This window comes from Prosopis cineraria, unplaced genomic scaffold (genome assembly GCF_029017545.1).
Source record: "Prosopis cineraria cultivar Desert tree isolate PC_DT_omini unplaced genomic scaffold, ASM2901754v1 PC13, whole genome shotgun sequence".
In the NCBI taxonomy this organism is placed as follows: Eukaryota; Viridiplantae; Streptophyta; class Magnoliopsida; order Fabales; family Fabaceae; genus Prosopis; species Prosopis cineraria.
The window spans coordinates 1,081,443-1,102,300 of record NW_026555344.1 but is presented as its reverse complement, the minus strand read 5'-3'; the positions used below and the strand labels follow the sequence as shown (position 1 = coordinate 1,102,300).

Genomic DNA, 20,858 nt, shown 5'->3' with positions numbered 1-20,858 from the left:
TGAATTTTACCTCTAAAAAGATTTCAAAGCTGTGCCTGAATTAAAATTACTCTCATGTTATCTGCTCTTGTCCCTTTCTGCTATTTTCTTCTCAATATTATGTTATGCTTCCGGAAGCAACTTCGAAGGATATAATTACAAGACCTTCGACGCTGTCTAGCAAATCAAAATTTTACATGTACTAGTTGTGGATTCCATGGGATGCCTAATATCAAGTTGAAGCTACCACATTGATGCCTAATATCAAGTTGAAGCTACCACATTATGGGTTGAATGCTTTTGCAATTGTTACAAGCCAGTGCACAAATTTGACAAGCTCCTAAAAGTTTCTATCGATCTCAAGTAAACTGAAGAACCTAAGATACTACTAAGCTTCATTTACTGAGGCTGATCCTCTTGTTGGACTTGCATGTGCGGGCAAGGAGGCCTTTCTGGTTCACCTCTTGTCCATAGAATCTTGAGTTCACCTCTATTCTTTCCCAACGCCAAAAAGGTTCCTGCGTTCATTATCACAGAATAAAGTGCAGAAAACTCAACCGTTTCAGTAAAAATTCTATATATACATTTTAAAGCCTACAAAAGATAGGTACATCAGGCCAATAATGAAGTAAAATTATTCTCCGTGTAGTTCCAATCTTTATTAGATGCCCCAATAAAAATTGTACAGGGTAAGCACATTCAATGGCTGGGATTTATTTTTAAGAATTTGATATTTGGGTCTCAGGCGTGCAGATTAAAGCTGATATTGTATGAACATTCCAGTATGAAGAGACATGTCACGTAGAATCTATCTCTAATGTCGTTACTTTGATCTGCTTATTTCTTGTCTTAAGTGAAACCAACTTGCTATCATCAGCAAGTGCTTGAATTTAAATCTAGCATATTTAACTTACCAAGCGTAAATGGTACTATGTACAGCAAAGCTGGTTGGCCATGCCCGTCCATCATGTTCAAAGCTATATATGTCACCAGAAGACCTGCAGGACATAGCTCAAGAATGAAATAATGAAAGACTACGTCAACTTGACAACATCCAACCTCTCCACACAAGAAGAAAGAAGCACCAGATAGCAGTGTTAGTTTTGTTCCATTTAAGTGTTATGCAATAGCATATATATATTCATGCTAAACCATAAAATTGTGTTGTGTTTCACTGGAATATATTCTCGCACAGGTGTAAATATATTAAACAAGATATAAACTTCTAGTCTACTTTGAACCTTCTTTTCTCATTCAAGTAGGATTCAAGAGGCTACCAATTTGGCAAGTTTGCAACATCATACTATTTCTTCTTCATCGGTGACATAATGAAAGAAATTTCACGGCACCATTAAATTACTTCTATAATTCTTACTCTTTTGTTTTGATGCGTACTTTTATTGAGGAAACTATGAGACAAGTAGAAGTATGCAAAAATATCCCTCGGATCAAGCATTAACATACCTAAACCATAAGCTGTCATTGCCCACAAGAAGTATCCAGCCCTAAGCTTCTTCTTTGCCAGCCAATCATACCTGTAAAATTGACAACAGAAATTAAGGTTCATGAAACATTAATATGATCCAAAGGCCAAACCATTCTCTCCCTGTCTGAAATGTTCCATGACTTACACAATCAGTTAACTAAAAAATTGAACATTAATAGTTCAAAGAGGGAAGATGCATCAGAAAGAGAGAGATATAAATTGCACGAGTTCTATATATGACTTCTGATTAAACCTTAGAGAAAATGCTACTAGCAGCCCAGGTAAGATTATGTCCCCAAAACCAATGACGCTGTAACCACCCCAAGGATCAAACAAGCGGGGTATCTTTAGTAGCATGGGAATACCATCTTCCCCACTCTTATCACCTCGAGCTACCTGTGTATAAGTGACAAAGTTACACATACTGATTGAGAAAGAATGCATCAAATTTATGGGATCAAATAAGCATTCTAAAGGATGGAAAAGGAAGAGTTTTCTTCTCAAACACGCACCACTATCATCACACTCTCATGGAACCACCATTTAGAGACAAAGACCCAAAAGATGTCATAGAGGAAGGCGCAACTAAGAAGAACAGTTCCAACCTGATTTTAAATAAACAAGAAAGAATAAGTTAGTAGCTTTGTTTGTTGGACAAAAAAATAAGTTAGCAAAGCCATCGTGAATTATCTCATTGATATCATATGCAAGCCCTTCGAATACCTCAAACTATAATTAGTAAGAAAAATAAGATTACGAGGGTCACCTTAAGATTTGGTATGTGGACTATCTGAAGAACTGTGATTATCAAAGCAATGCCCTGGATGGAGAGGGAAATGTTTGTATGTTATCGATCACCTTTCAATACTCAAATTTATATAAGGTTCGCACTTAGCAAACCAGGTTTCATTCTTTAAAAGCTTCAGGTTCCATTACACAGGGATGCCAAGGAATGTGCAGAACTTGAATTTCAGGGTGAACAAAACCGAAAGGGGCAACTTTTTTAACCTAAAATAGTCTTGTTGAGTAATAATAAAACATAAACAGCACAGAAATAATAAACATGGGCATGAAAACCATTAGAAGCTATTAAAGGCTGCGAGAAAAGTTATCAACCATGCACTAAATGTTACCAAAAGCCATCCTTTGGTAGCATATACTAATAATAGCCTACTTCAATGTACAAAGAAGACATTAGAATTATGATAATTGATCCCAAAATTCTGTGTACCAATAGGAAAACAATGCTCTCTTCAAGTCTCTAGCTGCACTCTACCTCAGATAGGTAATACTAATTCAGGGATTTACATCTCTGAATTTTCAAAAACACACTAACTGGATCCTAACTATCAGAGAATATATCGAGGGATAACAAGATATTATCCTTAAGTCTCCCACTTCGTTTAAAAGTCAGACCAAGAAGAAAAAAATTATCAAATTCACTATAATTTCAGAACGTTTCTAGTTTTATACTGAATTTTCCGATGGTCGGACTTGGACGGCAATTTCTATGATATGAGGCAAGGGGATAATCATGATTATGTCATAGTTTTCTATATCTTATCACTCCAACAAGTAAAAAGACAAAAATATTCTTACAAGAATATCTTGACCAATCCAAGCAAAGGAGATGCGGCGATGTACTGCCCAAACAACAGTGAATGCTATGCAGAAAGGAGTAACTGCAAGTGTCAGATATGATACCGCTCCAAATAAGGGTACTTTAACAAAATTTTGCCCAGCCTGTTGAAACCATCTGAAACTAGAGATATTTCGTTGTCAATTTTAATAATAACAAAGGAACCACATAAGATAAACCATCTATTCAACATCCACAGACTACAACTATCACTTTTTTTAGCAACAAAATTTGTCTTTCCATGTAATGCTGAAAATAAAGGAAAAAGAACATCTATTTGAAAGAGACGGATATACATCACTGGAGGATCGGACATACAGCTTAAAAAAGCAGAAAAAAAGTACAAGTCTTCCCAATGTTCCACAAAAACCATGTGATTGCATGTCATTCTCTTATTTTCTAGCACTATCCGTAATTGCCAAATTATTGAAAACTTACATTGTGTTTTTGTCTTAACAAAATGAAACTACCATTCTCTTTTACCGTTGTCAGTGATTTTAGCTATTAAAAGCACAAGATAGGTAACCAGATAGATAACCAGAAAATCACAGCAACAATTTCAGGGCAAACTAAAAATCCATGAATTAGTTATCAAATTTTCATCTCATCGAATTCCAATCCTTCATAAATGGGCATGACTCTAATGACAAAAGCATACAAAAGAATTTACAAAAGGATAAAGGATTAGTACCATGATAGAAGAGCCACCAAACAAGTTTGGAGTCCCTGAAAGCACATAAAAGTCCTTAATTTAGAAGTATAATGACAACATGATCATGCCATAGTCTTTGAAGTTAGTTCCAAGTAATTATTGATGCAAAAATTAATCTTACAAGCATGTGAAATAAAAATTAAGCAGTGGCCAACAAAAACTATGACAGTTAGATGTTTATCTAAAGTAAGTAATCATTAGCATATTGCATGTCCGGTCCAAATTGAAAAGTAACACCAAATGGTTTCTTGTATTTTCCTTTCTCTAAGTAGTCCTTTTCCTGTTCCTAAAATTTGTTCCACTTTCACACTATGTTCTTTTTTTCAACAATTATGCAATCTTCTTGCATTAATATTAAGGACAAATTGCATTTACCCACCCTGACCTTTGCCTCCAATTTCAATGCCCCCTCATCTAAAAAAATTGCAATTGGTCCGTGGATCTATTAGTTCAATTGCAATAAGCTTCCAATCATCCAAATTTGGATTTTCTAACCAATTAAAACTAAAATATTCTTCTCATCAAAGTACACTACTACACTATATCTCCTCTTATCTCTATCCTCCCTTCTTCTCTTTCTCCATTAACATCAAGTCAAACTGTGGTTAAATGTGCCTGAATTTGGATGCATGCAGGGAGCTAAATGCTGTTAAGGATACATAACTAAAACCTAAGATTTTGCAGGTGTATCAAGAAAATTAATAATGGCAATTAGGAATACATGCTTCATCACTGAATCGCTATAATCAAGAGCAGAGAAAGAGCTGAGTTCTAATAAGGAGAAACCAAATCTGGAAAACGAAAAACTCACCTCTACCCCACCAATGCAAAATAGAACCACCAAAACCTCAATAAACCAGTATGACATTAATTTGTAAATCATGACCAAGAAACAAGAAGCAACCACAACAAAAAGAATTGCTGCAGCAGTACTAATTTCCACATAACTACTGGAACCAACATTCTCCATATTTATAGGTTCCTCTGAACCATCCTGCAAAAATATAAGTTATTCATATATCAGTAACTATATCAGCGAGTTATTAAAAAGGTAAGGATTTCTGCTATCACAAAGAACAAAACTAGCTCATAAAAAAAGAATTAAATTGACAGGAGGAATTTAATTTTAAGTAACCTTTAATAGTTTCTCATGCTCAATGGCTGCTTCTCTTGCAGTCCATGCAGACCAATAAGAAGCACATAGAATGGTACCAACAGCCATGAGCCATAAAAACACTTCTGCAACGTCAACTGTTGGACGCAATGGAGAGTATAACTGCACTGACACTAAAAAAAGTGCAAATTGTAACAAAAGTCCAAAGGTAGTATTAACAGTATGCAACAAAACCACCTCAGTAGGTAAAACAAATTAAATTCTGCACCAAATGAAAGGCACAATCAATTACAAGCCGAAGAGATATATATATATACAGAGAAAGTGAAAGGTACCAGTAGAGTTATTCTCTAAATGCTTTTCCAAGTTTGTGCCAGCATCTTGTGGAAGCATGACAGCAGGTATTCTAATATCAACATCAGTTTCATTCTCATCACAAACCATCTTGAAAAGTTCTGCACAACATTAAGATTATATTTATTAGAACGAATACAATACCCAAAGCTTCAAATTAGATTAAAAATTCAACAATTACTTATAGCAAGATATTTGTTTATGCTAATAAAGAATAATGAACAAACAATTACTTAACATTCTCTACAACAATGATTCCCCTGAACTCTTAGCCTCTTACTGTAAATTCAAATTCATTTCAGAAGAAAAAAAGCAGAATAAATGCAAACACCTGTTCGGTAGTTTATAATGAGGATAGCAGAAGCCCCAGCTTCTTCAGCTCTATTTGCCTTGGTTGTGAAACTACAATTTCCTCGGTGCACCAAAATGACCTTGCCAGTAAGCTATCAAACTCCCAATTACAAATTGATAAGTATCTAAAAAAATTTAAGGTTCTACTACGAAAATCCATGCTCCACATGCAAGTTTATTAGCATTTGAAAAATTGGATAGCTCAGAACCCAAATACCTCATTTTCAAGCTTGCTACAACAATCAGGAGGGTCAGCCAAGACAACAGTGGTATGGTTGGCATGCTTTTCTTTTGATTCCAACGACTGGCCAAACCGTGCTCCAATACCAACATATTCACTGTCTTCTACACCATCAATCAATGTAGGGACTTTGACCTATCAAATGTGAAACCAGTCAAACTGTCAAATGGCTCAAACCTGTAAAAGATAAGGGCCATTCATGACATTTCCTATAACAACCCAAAGCATTTTTCTGGAACCTGGAGAAAATAGGATAAAAGATTTTCTTATTTGATTTTCTGAAGTTTAGGCATTATGTTCCTCACAGTGATCTTACTGCAATCACTTTTTTCAGCAATCAATTAAGGATGTCTGCGAACTTAACATTCCCTTCCATTTTCAAATGAAATAGAGCATCGAATAAAACACGTAATAATCAAGAGACAAGGCACACCAGAAATTAGTCCAGGAACAGAGACAAAAGGTGAAATATATATCCCCCAAAAGAAAAATGCAAAGGGCATAATAACAGATCCCATGAGAATATTGACAAAAATAAAATATAGAAACCATTACCAATGAAACAGGGCAGTTCCTCCCAATAATTCTACAAACCTATACTCAATTTTGTTTGGCCATGAGAAACCTTTACTCTATTTAAAAAGATCTTATGCTTTATATTTTTTTCGCTGTCTTTCTCCAGGTCACCGGACAAAATCAGCAATCTGAAAGTATTTAACATCAAAAATTGAAAATATACATTTTGATTTAGAAAAGGAGCATATCCTATCTCTCCAAGCACAAATCAAAAACAACAAAATAGAAATCGAATTTCAATATTACCCCACTTCACCATTTTCCTGAAAAAAAAAAAAAACCTTTCTAACTTTTTTTGCCGACTTTCCCCCCTCAATTCCTTTCCTTGTTCCTAATTCCTATCCGTGGCGGCAAGAATGACATTTCTAAAGTAGTTTTCGAATTCATAATAGAAACTAAAACTCCGTACCAGAACAAAGTTGTTTTCGCAACCAGGCTTCTTGGGAGCTATATTATCGGGGTGTACTATATCACCAGCTAACCCCAGAGTCAAAATCAGCAGAAACACAAAGGCCAGAACGTATACAGCTTGAAGTGAAACCACGCTTGGCATTCTTGGCAGGGAAGTTGAGAAGAAACCAGTAGGAAAGGTATCAAAGAGAGAGGGAGATATTTTTTACTTGTTTTTTCCCCCCTGAAGCACAGAAGAAGGAGAGGAATTTGAAGAAGAGGCGATGGGTTGGAGAGGAAACAAAAGTGCCAAGCGGTCACAATGTTTTTTTTTTTTTTTCTGGCTTGTTAATTTATCTTTTTTTATTTGGGTTTGTCGTTCGTAGTACGGGACACGAAAAAAGCACCGCGTGGTAACCGTTGAACAAGAATTTTCGCTCTTTTTCTGTTACAGATTTGGTTAGAGAACCACGAGCCCTTTCAGATGCGTGACTTCACGCGATACTTATGGGAGTCGTAGTTTTGACTTGCGAACGCATGCTCTTCCCGCAGTCAAATGTCAGACGGAGAAGTTATTGCTACTCATTAGCGAATAATGAAACGGTAATCCGAGTAATAATGGAATCTTCAATTAATCGAAAGTCTAAACCGAGCCGTCTTGTCGTAAGTGGTGGGGTGAGCACGGTGATTTTACAGGAAATGAGCGCTGTTGATTTAAAATTAGGAATTACTTTAAATCGAGTATAAATTATAAGAATTGTGATTTAAATTTAAAAATTGAGTTTTAAGAGAATTAAAATCATATAAACCAGACGATTAATTTTGTTTTTTATTTTTTTCCAACTGCAAGTGTTCAAGCAAATAAAGGAGAGAGGGAGATAATTATAAATTGAAAAAAAAAATTTATTAGATCTCGACAAAAGTGTCAATGAATGTATCATTATTTTTAATAAAGTGACCTTATTATTTAAAGAAGGGTAAAGATGTAAATTTAACTCTCGATTAATTTTTCAGGAGCACTGGATAGCATATATTATAAGATGGTGTGAAATGCATTATCGACCTTCAAAAACAAAGCATCCAACAATCTCCATTAATTTTTATTCAATGAATGTTAACTTCTCACATGGGGCTCATAATTTTTTTCATTGAATGACATGTGGCACTCTACCTCAACAAATAAAGATTAAAATCTAGCCATAATTTATTTTTTAAGGAGTACTAAGTGGTCTCTACTATAAAAAATAAACCATTCAGCATTTTTCCATCAATTTTGATTAAACACCATCTATTTTCAGACTTATGTGACCCACATCCTATTAGTCTTTTTAATTTTTTTACCTTCATTTTTAATGTCAGCTCAAAAAGAATAGGCTCAAAAAAATTTTATTTAAAAACATTCATAAGAACGATGCCAACAAGGTAAAACAATACAAAGTTTCACTTAAATCTCTGTGGCAATTCAAGTGAAATAGCAATTTGAATTGCGATTTCACTATGCATAGGAGAAGCTTGATTCAATTGCTTCATTTTGTATAAAAATGATTTGTGTCTAAACTAAGTTTGAATTAAGATTCTCTCATGCATAGTGGTATCGCAATTCAAACTACAACTTCGCTTGAATTGCCACAAAAATTCAAATGAAACCTCATCTTCTCTTTCTTCCTCTTCTACTTCATTGGCATCATTCTTATAAATATTTTTAGATAAAAACTCTTTAAACCTTCTATTTTGAGTTTAGACTAAGAATGAAGGTAAAAAGATTAAAGAGATTGAAGTACTTTGGGTCTTATAAGTTTAAAAATAGATAATGTATAGTCAAAATTAATAAGAAGGTACTAGATGGTTTGTATTTTTATAATAAAAGCTACTTGGTGCTCATCAAAAAATAATTCATAGCTAGATTTACACTTTTATCTGCAAAGATGAAGCGCCACATATCATTTCAATCAAAAATTTATGGGCCTCGTATGGAAAGTTAACGTCTGTTAAATAAAAATTGACAGAGGCTACTAGATATTTTATTTTTAAAAGTTAAGAATTTATTTCTCATTAAAGTATAGTATAATTTACTCAATACTCCTAAAAAAATAGTTGAGTGTCAACTTTGCATCTTTACCTTTTCAAGAAAGGTCAATTCATTATTGTCAAACTTTTAAATTATCTTTTCATATTTATTAATTTTATATTCATAACTTATAAAATCATGTTAACTCATTTATAAAATTATATTGAACATAAACTTTGTTAAACTTGGAAGTCAACTTTTCAAGTTTATCATTTTGTACATTCATTGCTTATAAAATCGTGTCAATTCACCCATAAATTAAATTAGATGTAATTCAGTTAAATTGGTCAATTTTTTATCAAGTTGAGTGATTAAGTATATAACATGCAAAACTCAATATAGATAAGTGGTAAAACCCAATTCAAAGAAAAATAAAATTCAAAAAAGCAAAAACTAATATGAATAAAAAAAAAGAAATGTAAAAAACAATAAGTTGGCGTATTTTAAAATTTTTATGTTGAATACAATAATCTATCAGGATAAATGAATTTAATTTTAATAATTTATATTTAAAATATATTTAAATTATATTATGGTCATATTTTATATTTTAATATTTAATCATACACTTTTAATAACTATTTATTAATAGAAATAAACTCTTATGAGTTTACAATTTAAATTTACATCTTATCACAAGTTTATTTTAACTTGCTCAACTTTGACAACCTTGGGGCCATGGAGATGAAATTTTTGTGCTATTTTTAGTTTATATTGTTCAATCTGTTTAGTCAAAATTTGATAGGTGTAGAATTTAATTAGAGATTTGTTAAGTAAATAAAAAATTAAAAAGGATCGAGCAAAAATGAAGAAACTTATGATTCAGTTCCAGGGCCTTTATTTCAGCCACGTTTTGAGGAATAGTGGAGGGGAATATCACATGCTAATCACGTGATTCGTCCAACGATTTCAATTTAATAGGAACTTCCACATGCACACACAAAAAGATACATAGATATGTTACAAAAATTATCTAAATTATAATATTTTGTAGCTCATATATCTTTTAACAAAAATTGTGGTAATTAAACAAGGTGATAAATAATAGGCAGGATGGTAAAATGGCGGATGATAATGTGATTTAAGTATAGTAATAAATGGGACTTAGAATAACATCTTGAAGTTGAAAGATACGAATCATTTCTATTTAATTTGGTAATTCCAGTTTAAATTGTTTTTATTTAGTATGTTATTTTACCCACGTTTTAAAATATAGTTTGTAAAAGATTGTTTTTATTTTGAATTATATTTTTGTTAGATAGCAAAATAAGATCTAGATTTTGCTTAATTTTATTATGAGATAGTATAACTTTTAATCTTTCAAGTTTATTTCAATTATCAATTTGATCTCTCATTTTTAATTTTTATGAATTCAGTTTCTTAAGTTTAATTTGGTTACCAATTTGGTCCTTGTTGTTTTAAAAGAAAGTTACGTTGTTAAAATTTGCTAATAAATATAATAGAATATTAATGAAAGTCATGCAGATTAATGAAAAAAATACATTTAATTATGTGGGAAAAATCAAATTCTAAATTTTTTTTAAAAAAAAAGAACAGAACATAGTATAAGAGATTATATTAGTAAAAATTAAACTAATTTGATGGTCAATTTGTTTTCATTTAATTACATATATGTATATGTCAAATCATTAATATACTTTACACACTTGATTATTTTGATTTAGAGGAGTCACATGATAATTTAAGAAAATATAAGTGACTAAATTAATAAAAAAATTTAAAAGATTAAATTAATAACTAAGTAAACTTAAGAAACTAAAAAATTCATTAGTAAACTTAAAGATCCAAATTTGAGTTACTGTTGTAGTGGTAAAGATCATTGGTTACACACTTGTCATACCCCAAAACACTTGATTGATCTTTACCAAGAATCATTTAAAAGTAAAAGTAAAAATAAAGAGGTGAAGATAAAAACATATTTTACTTCTGAAGAAAATTTTGATTATGGTGATATGGATGTTACTTATTTGAATATTGCTGATTTCTTTGTCCATCCTAATGGAAGAATTGATCACCTGATTGGGGATGGAAATGTCCAGAAATAAATTTTTTTAAATCTTGATGTTGTTAAAATTTATAATTAACTGTCATTTTAATTTTTTTGCATTGGAATAAAGAATTTACTTATAGTGTTATTTTTTAGAGAATTTACTTATGATGTTATTTTTTGATAAATAAAATTTTTGTATTTCATGTTTTAATTATATATTTTTAAAGTTTTTAATGAAGAATGAGTATTCATTTGATTAGAACTAATGACAATAATAGAGATATATCTCTCGTTGATAGTACAACAACTCATGCAATATTCAAAAATAAAAAATATTTTTCTTCTTTGGTAATGCAAGAAGCTAATGTTCAAACTATATCCAGAAGTATAAATATAATTGATGGCTCTGAAAGAGCTAATATATTGTTGCCTAGAGGAACTAAATTACACATTAATATTGCATTTTATTATAATAAGTCTAGTAAAAATTTATTGAGTTTCAAGGATATCCGGAGAACTGGATACCACATTAACAACAAATGAGGAAAATAAAGCATAAATTATTATCACGAATTTAATTTCTAGTAAAAAATGCACATCAGAAAAATTACCTACCTTTTTCCCTGACTTGTATTACACATTTATTAATACAATTAAAATACATGCTATTATAAACTATAAGTTTACAAATGATAATAAATTTAATGTTTGGCATGATCGGTTAGGCCATCTCAGGTCAATTATGATGTGAAAGATAGTTGAAAAATCATGTGGACATTCATTAAAAGGTCAACAGATTCCACAATCCCATGATTTCTCGTGTGTTATATGTTCTAAAGGAAAGTTAATTATTTGACTACCACCAACAAAAATAAAAAGTGAGTCTTTCACATTTTTAAAATGCATATAAGGTAATATTTGTGGGCCTATACACCCATCATGCGGACCATTTAAGTACTTTATAGTTTTAATTAATGCATCAACAAATGGTCGCATGTCTGCTTGTTGTCTTCTCATAATCTAATGTTTGCAAGATTTTTTGCTTAACTTATTAGATTAAAGGAACACTTTTCTAATTATCGTATTAAGAAAATATGTCTAGATAATGCTAATGAATTTACTTCACAAGCTTTTAATGAATATTGCATGTCTCTTGGAATTGATACTAAACATCCTGTGGGCACATGTTCATACACAAAATGGACTTGCAGAATCACTGATTAAATGCTTACAATTGATTGTATGATCATTACTTATATGGTCAAATCTCCTAATTTCTACTTAGGGATATGCAATTTTACATGCAACATCGTTAATTCATTTTAAGCTAACAAGTTATCTTAAAAGCTCCCATTTAGAATTGATTTTTGGTTAGGAACCTAATATTTTCCATCTAAGAATTTTTAAATGTACAGTATATGTTTCAGTTGCTCTACCACAACGTACTAAGATGGGTCCTCAAAGAAGGATAGAAATATATGTTGGGTATCAATATTCATATATAATTAAACATTTACTGCTCAATTTGCTGATTGTTATTTTGATAACTCAGTTTTTCAAACATTAGTGGGAGAAAATAAGCAGTTGAAAAAATGAATTAGTTAGAATGAATTATCATTATCTCATCTTGATCTTGTTATAAAGCAATATAAACTAGAAGTTTAAAAGGTAATTCATTTATAAAATTTAGTAAATCAATTGACAGATGCATTTATTGACCCAAAGAAAGTAACTAAGTCACATATTCTAATTGTTAATGCTCTAATTAGAAATAATGTCTCGATTGGATAGTCTATTATTGCAAATAATTCTAAAGCACACATAAAACATGGAAGGCCCATTGGTTCCAAAGATAAAAATCCTCGAAAAAAAGAAGCTAGAAACACAGATAGTCAGATCAAGGATAATCAAGAAAAGTTAGTAACTCACAAAGAGTCACTTAACACTACTAATATTTCAATTCTAGAAGAAACTTAGGTACCTGAAATGTATAAAAATAATGAGATCTTAATAAATTATATTATGAATGGAATACAATAGGATCAGAATGAAGTCAACATTGACAATATTTTTGCATATAATATAGTGCTTGATGTAATAAATGATAACGAGGATCATGAACTAAAGTGCATTAAGGAATGCAAAATGGAAAGATGCAATTGAAGCATAATTAAATTCACTTGAAAAGCGAAATGTTTTTTGACCTGTAATCCATACACTTGAAGGTATCAAGTTAGTTGGAAATAAATGGATTTTTATGCAAAAAAGAAATTAAAATGGTAAAATTGTAAGATTAAGGCACGGCTTGTGACTCAAAGATTTACACAAAAGGCTTGAAATTTATTTTGTTGAAATATACTCACCAGTGGTAGATGCAACTACTTTTCAAAAGTTAATTAGCCTGAAAATAAATGAAGGACTTAATTTGTATCTAATGGATGTTGTTACAACCTATTTTATGGTTCACTCGATAGTAACATTTATATGAAACTCCTTGAAGGATTTAAATTGCCAAAAACATATAATTGAAGTTCTCAAGAAAATTATTTAATCAAGTTAAATAAATCCTTATATGGATTGAAACAATTAGGGCATGTGTGGTATAATTGACTTAGTGAATATTTGTTGAAAGAAGTACATAAAAATGATCTAATTTGCCCTTACATTTTTATTAAAAAATCTGAAAAAGAGCTTGCTATAATTGTTATTTATGTTGATAATATAGATATTATTGGAACACCTAAAGAGCTTTCAAAAGCTATAAATTACAAAGAAAGAATTTGAAATGAAAGACTTTTGAAGAACAAAATTTTGCCTTGGATTGCAAATGGAATATATAAATAATGAAAATTTTCTATATCAAGATACTGATACAAGAAAGGTCTTAAAATAATTCTATATGAATAGATCACGTTCGTTATGTACCCCAATGGTTATAAGATCATTGAAGGTAGATAAAGATCCTTTTAAACTTTAAAAAGATGATGAAAAACTACTTAGTTCAGAAATATCATATCTTAGTGCAATGGAAGTGTTAATGTATCTTGCTAGTCACACGTGACTTGATATCTCATATGCTATTAACTTATCAGTAAGATATAGCTCTTCACCAACACGAAGGCATTGGAATGATGTTAAGCACATTTTTTGTTATCCTAGAGTACTATAAATATAGGATTATTTTATTTCAAAATACTTAAATCTAACATTATTGGTTATGCAGATGCTAAATTTTTATCTGATCCTCATATTGCTAGATCACAGACAGGTTATTTGTTCACATGTGGTAATATAGCCATTTCATGGCGATATATGAAATAGACAGTATCAGCCACATCATGTAGAAATTCTAGTTGTACATAAAGCAAGTTGAGAATGTGTATGGTTAAAATCATTAATCCATCACGTACAAGCTACTTGTGGTCTGTCTTCTAACAAAATGATCCTAATGATCATACATGAAGATAATACTGCTTGTATTACCCAATTGAAAGAAGGGCACATTAAAAGAGATAGAACAAAACATATTTCACCTAAAAAAAAATTCACTCACAATCTTCAAAAGAATTGTGAAATTAATATCCAGTAAATTTATTCCAAAAAAAATTTAATTGGTATGTTCACCAAGTCACTTCCTCTTAAATTATTTGAAAAGCTTGTTTATGATATTGGACATCACAGACTCAGAGATATCAATTTATGTTGTCAAGAGGGGGAGTTAATATGTTGTACTCTTTTTCCTTTGTCTAAGATTTTTTTTCATTGGGTTTTCCTAGCAAGGTTTTAATGAGGCAGTGTTAAATAGTGTATAAATGAATGATGTACTCTTTTCTTCTGCTAGGTTTTTCTCCATAGGGTTTTTCCTAGTTGAAGTTTTTAATGAGGCACATTCTTATACAATGAACGTCAAAGGAGGAGTGTTATGAATATTAAAAGGATAATTAATGTCCATTTTTGTCACCTTTTCATCTTCATCTTCTCTCAAAACTCCTATCATCATGAAAGTTAATCACCCTCCCATAAAACTTCCACCATCACGAGAGTTGATTACACTTTATTTGCCTTTATCATTTATGTAACATTTAATGCATAAGACCATGCCGATAAATAGAGCATGTAATTTGTATTAACAGAGACAATAATTCATAAAAAATTTTCTCATTCTCTTCTCTCTACTTCTTCTTTCAAATATTTTTATTTTTTAGTTCCTTAATTTTATAACAAAATAAAAATAATTCCTTAAGTCTTCCTTCGGTTTTACCAAAAATGATGCAGCAATAAATACCACCTAGAGTATAAAAAATAAAATGCCCTGTGATTGGATGAAAATAGTAGGATGATTATTATTAAATAACACAAACATAAATAATAAAAATAATAGATTTTCGTTTCTTTTTGTCTGCCATTCCAACTTGCAATCCGTAGGTTGAGCGTGCAGCACACAAGCCATCAAGCTACATGTCATTTTTCCTAACCCACTAATTGTAGCGATGGCCACGGGAGGATGTCCTGCTTTTATTTCTAAGTTTTCGTCTTGTGAGTGTTGTTTGACTTATTATATTATATATTTTGCTCCATCATCGAAAACAATTGAAGCGATGGCACTGAAATGATAGAATATACCGCCTGGGTTTAACTTTTTGAAATAAAAAGTTTAAGTCTAAGTATAATCTTAGCCCATAAAAAAATTCAAATTCAAACCATATTCATTCAAACTAGTAATTGTTAAAAATACTTAAATTCTTATATTCTGAATTTATTATTTATTTTTCATTGCTCAAAGCTATATATCCTTCTATGAAAGGTAATCATATTTAAAGTATAAGCAGGTATCAAATATATAAATCTCTTTTAGTGAGGATTCAAACCTTAATTTGATTCACCAAATTATAAGAAACTAGCCTCTTTTATTACACCCAACTCCCATTGATCTAATTTTATTCTTTATAGTTAATTAAATGTGATATTTTTTATTCCCCATACACATGGTTTTATATATAAGCATGAATAACTGTTATGCAATATTTAAAAAAGTTAATTCCTTTCAATTATGTCGTGAATTAATTTTTTTTCTTACAATGCCATGTTAATACTTAGTAATGATACTCCTATTTTTCTTATTTTAAATGAGTGACATTAGTAGAAACATGTATTAATTATATTAATATTTTGGTTAACTTTTTCAAATAATAAAATTGGATGCACTCCACTTACTTTTTTTTTACTATTCACATATATTTTCATTTAAGGCAATCCTATTTGAGGTATAAGTACTAAATTATTATCCTATTTTTTTTATATGTTACTCCTTCTGATTCTATTTATAAAATATATTTTAAAAAAAATTAGTTTTATTTATAAGTTACGATGCGACCTTTTAAATAATATTTAAAAGATATTTTTAAAATTACTCGTCATGTGAGAAAGAAAGTAATATGACATTACTTTTTAAATTTATTTTATAAAAGTATATTTAAATTTTTATGCATTTTTATTCTTTTTTATTTTTTTATATTAATATTAATAAAATTTAAAAAAATAACTTATTACTGATTAAATTTTCTCGTCGTCGTTGTTATAAAATAGTGATGATGATGGTGCTTGTAGTTGTATCCATGCATATGCAGTTATCATGGCGCGTGGGATAAGTTTTTCATTGCCGTACGGAGGTGACCGGCTACTGTCTAAACAAGTGTAATTCCGTATGGACCGTACAGATGAGGGTGCAGTGCGAATGCCTCTAAAATCTAAATTAATCCAATGCACAGCGGTGCATCGTGTAACTTACAGGTGGCATAACTTTATTGGTTTTGAAAGTGGTCGTCGTCCCATCACGCTTCATGCTAAAAATATCAACGCAACTTGTCTTCGTGACGTGCCATGAACATAAGAACTTCATCGCATAGTGAGTTTCTCCAGTCTCCTTAAGGCACACGACATGTTAGTTCTAAAGTGGGCCCTCACATGGGCACCCATTTGGTAAGGCGAATTCTAACGTGACACATGATCATTGATCGTTGGTAGAATCACACGTGTGCAGATTCACATGTGTGGAGCCCAATTTAAACTCGTCAAAATTATTAATCATGGGACGAGATATTTGAATAATAATTATAATAATCATGATTTTAAAGAGATAAAATTTTTATTGAAAATTCGTTTGGCTTAGTTCCTAAAATTAGGGGTGAACATTCAGTCAGTTCGATTTTAATTTTTTTAAAAATTAAATTATATAAAAAATTTAAATTGAATTGAATCGAAATGCATGATCAAACTAAATTAAAATCCAATCAAATTATAATGATTTGATTCGATTGATCTATTTAATTTATAAACTTTATTTTGAATATATGGAATCTAATTGTTCATATATTCTTTTATCTATTTTTTTCTTTTAATGTTGAAGGCCCAACAAAAAAATAACAATCTTATACCATAATTCATGAGAAAATTAATAAAACTCAATATTATTGTATTAAAAACTAAATTATAAAAATAAAAAATTAAAACATCACATTAACAAAAAATACTGTTATTGCAAGTGATAGAAAGACATTTCTTACTCACCTAGATGAGAATTTCTTCACATTTTTTAAAATATAAAAAGAAAAATATGCATAATTTGGTTGGTTCGGTTTATTTAGTTCCAGAATTTTCAGACCGAATAAAACTGATTAACCAAAATTTTTTTAAAAGAAAATCAGATTGAACTGAAAAATTGAATCAAATAAATAAAATTCAATTTAATTCGGTTCGATTTTCAGTTTCAATTTAGTTTTACTCAACCCCATCTGGAAGTCCAATGAATGACAAATTTTTTAGATATAATCATTAAATATTAATTGAGCAAAATACACTAACCATCATTTTATTATATCTTAATTATACAGAACTCTCCTCTATTTTAAAAAAATATATAAACCTCCATTAAAATTAAAATATATGTTACATGAACCTTTTTTATATATTTGACATTATATTTTCATTCATTCAATTATTAGTTGATTGTTAATTTTGATTTTTAAATTTTTAATTCGACTAAAACAACTCTTTTTTACATAAGAATTTTCTTAAAATCTATATTTGTTAAAAAAATATATTCTTTTGCATACAATTTTAAAATATAATAAATACATTTTCAAATTTTTATTACAGTATAAAATTTATCAAATTTTATCATATTAAAAAATATTATGATTTTAATTTTTATCAAGCTTATTCATTTATGTTTTTAAAATTACTAAAAGCATATTTTAAATAGATATTTTAATTCATCACATAATATAAAATGATATAAGTTTGAGAGAGATTTTATGAATAATTTAATTTTGATAATAAACATTGTACTAAAGACATGATTTTCTATTAATGATAGTTTTGGATCGTTGTTGTTGTCATTGTTGTTGTTCTTGTTGTTTGTTTGTTGTTGTTGTTGTTGTAAGCCTGAAGGTGATGGTGGTGAAAATGGAAGGACGATCAAAAAGAATAAAGAAGATCGATGATTGTAGTAGGACAAAAACTTTCGTTTCAGATGAAATTTACTTATCATAATTGCTCTTTGTTATGAGCAAATTTTTATTTAGTTAAATATCAAAACTAATTTTGTTTCCCACAAGCTCAATATGATACCAAATAGATTTATTATGATTCATATTTGACCAAGAGGTAGATATCTCATCATGGCATGAAGGTCGACTTGAACTCATCAAAAAAAAAAAAGTTTTAGATCAATGAGAGTTGAATTGGCTAATTTTATGATAATTAATATTTAAAGAGAAATGCTCATATCCAGTGATTAATCATCTCCATCAAATAGGAAAATACCATATGCCATAAAAAATCACATTTTAAACAACTCATAAGAAAAATATGAACGGATGTGTAATTACATTTTTATTATACTATGGACTTCGCCCAGTTTTGTTTTGACACTCAGAAAAAAATATTGCATGCAAAATCAATATAAATTAATGACATATTATCATATTTTTTATATTCAATAATATAAAAATACTTTAATATAAAAAAGAGACAAAGGCATTTCGCGCGCCTTCATTAAATCGTCCTTTTTTAAAAAAAAAATCCGTACGCTAAACGATTCTAATGTTTATCTTCAACCAAATAATAATTTTAGTCATGACTCATCCCAAAGATTCTCATGCAGTTACGCGATACCTTTTTATATTTTTTATTTAAATACTGAATGCCAAGGCACGTTACAAATTCCAGCATTTTATGTAAAAAAAAATGTGCAAATTTCCCTTAAGAAATTTTGCTAGTTAATCGTTGTCTTTTTCCTAGCTGATAATTTGAACCAACCTAAATCCATTTGAAAAATTAAGATTTAAGCTCAAAAAATAATAATTTTTAATATCTGGGCCTATTCAGCTAAGATCGAACTTGATTTAAATACTTGAATAAAAAATAATATTTTTAAAATATAATAAAAATTAATTAATTATTTAAATTTTATATCATTTTATACTAAAAGTGCATTACTATAGTTATTTATTTAAAAAATTAAAAATATTTATATATTTTTTTCATTTTTATTATTTTTAATTAAAAAACATCTCAAAATAATATTTAAAATATATTTTAATATTTATTTTTATATTTTTAGACCCAATTATTTTTTTAAAAAATTTTTTGAATCCCATATATCATTTTGAGTATCTAAAAAAATATATTTTATATTTTTTATAAAATAAGATAATTAATTTTAAAGTAAAAATTAAATTAAAAATAATTTTAAAAATTAAATTTGGCATGTACAAATTTTCAACTTATTACTAAATAAATATAATAAATAAAAAAATATTCTTAAATAATTATATAGTTATCATCCACTTCAAATTTGGTTTAAAATTGAGAATAAAATATATACGTAGGGCTTAAAAAATATAAAAATTAAAAAAAACAGTAACTTACTCATAATTAAATGATTTTATTTTATATAATATAATGATAACTACTTTTTTCCTATTCTTAAAAATAAAAAATACAGTTTACCTAAAAGTTATTACAAACTTTAAACTAATTGAGACAATAATTTTAAATTAATGATCTAACTGTAATTGAATTAAGATCAACTTGATCATAATTAAAATAATATAATTTAATTAAAATATATAAAATATTTCTATATGATCATGATAAAATTAATATTTAAACAATTAAAATATTAATTTACAAGTGAAGGAAATATTCATGAATAAATTACACATAATATAATAAACAATAACAGAGTTACTTAAGTACAAAGTTGATAGGTTATTTTTTTAATTTTATTATTTTAAAGTTAAAATAATATTTTATGCTTAACAAAATTATTAAAAAATTAAAGTTGATTTGAAAAATAAAGAAAAAACTATTTTTAAAAAGTTTTGAGAATTCAGATCAACTCAAATAAGTAAAAACCTAAAGGTGTTAAGGTCAAACTTAATTATATAGGCTTTTTAAAAAAGATAAAATATTTTAAATCCGACCCTAATGGAGCTTGACCTAAATAAATCTAGCCCTTTTGAATTATCGACTTTATTTTTTTCATTCTTTTGATTTCTTTTTTTTTTTAAATGAAGAACTAATTGCCTCTAAGTTGAAAGAGACAAGCTCTCTTGTCCTAGAGTAGTCCTTTTCCAAAGTCACATCATAATCTTGATAATAACACATACCTAAAAGATTTCTAATTAAAAGTCAAATGCTTAAATTCTTGATATTAGCATTTCAGTGAAAGGTAAACACCCAATGACTAAAGCGTCACCTCTATATCAAAATAGTACTAAGTTTAATTCTAATGTAATAAAGGTTGCAACATAGGTTATCTTCTTAAGGGGTGACCTAAATCAATATGAAATTATTTAGGTTATAAATTATTCAAATTTGCAAACGTTTGATTGAGATGAACTATCAAAAATGCAAGTAAATCCAAGCTAAT

General features: G+C 29.1%; 1 protein-coding gene across 1 annotated transcript; it reads right to left on the bottom strand.

The window, feature by feature from the left end:
- Positions 1 to 74: 74 nt before the first annotated feature.
- Positions 75 to 7,167, bottom strand: LOC129291099 (signal peptide peptidase-like 4). Its single transcript, XM_054928253.1, has 14 exons — positions 6,862 to 7,167; positions 5,853 to 6,011; positions 5,616 to 5,727; positions 5,266 to 5,385; positions 4,952 to 5,103; positions 4,628 to 4,810; positions 3,796 to 3,830; positions 3,065 to 3,227; positions 2,232 to 2,285; positions 1,978 to 2,070; positions 1,719 to 1,861; positions 1,444 to 1,514; positions 894 to 977; positions 75 to 497 (listed from the first exon to the last, which is right to left on the bottom strand). The coding sequence occupies exons 1-14, from the start codon at positions 7,003 to 7,005 to the stop codon at positions 379 to 381; spliced, it is 1,632 nt and encodes a 543-aa protein (XP_054784228.1). The 5' UTR covers positions 7,006 to 7,167; the 3' UTR covers positions 75 to 378.
- Positions 7,168 to 20,858: the final 13,691 nt, after the last annotated feature.

Bases quoted from the DNA above. Each gene is read 5' to 3' on its own strand.
- LOC129291099 (XM_054928253.1), bottom strand. From the start codon at position 7,005: ATGCCAAGCGTGGTTTCACTTCAAGCTGTATACGTTCTGGCCTTTGTG. The intron at 5,728-5,852 runs GTATTTGGGTTC...GGAGTTTGATAG, and splicing joins GTAGCAAGCTTGAAAATGAG to CTTACTGGCAAGGTCATTTT. The intron at 978-1,443 runs GTATGTTAATGC...TATGTCCTGCAG, and splicing joins AATGACAGCTTATGGTTTAG to GTCTTCTGGTGACATATATA.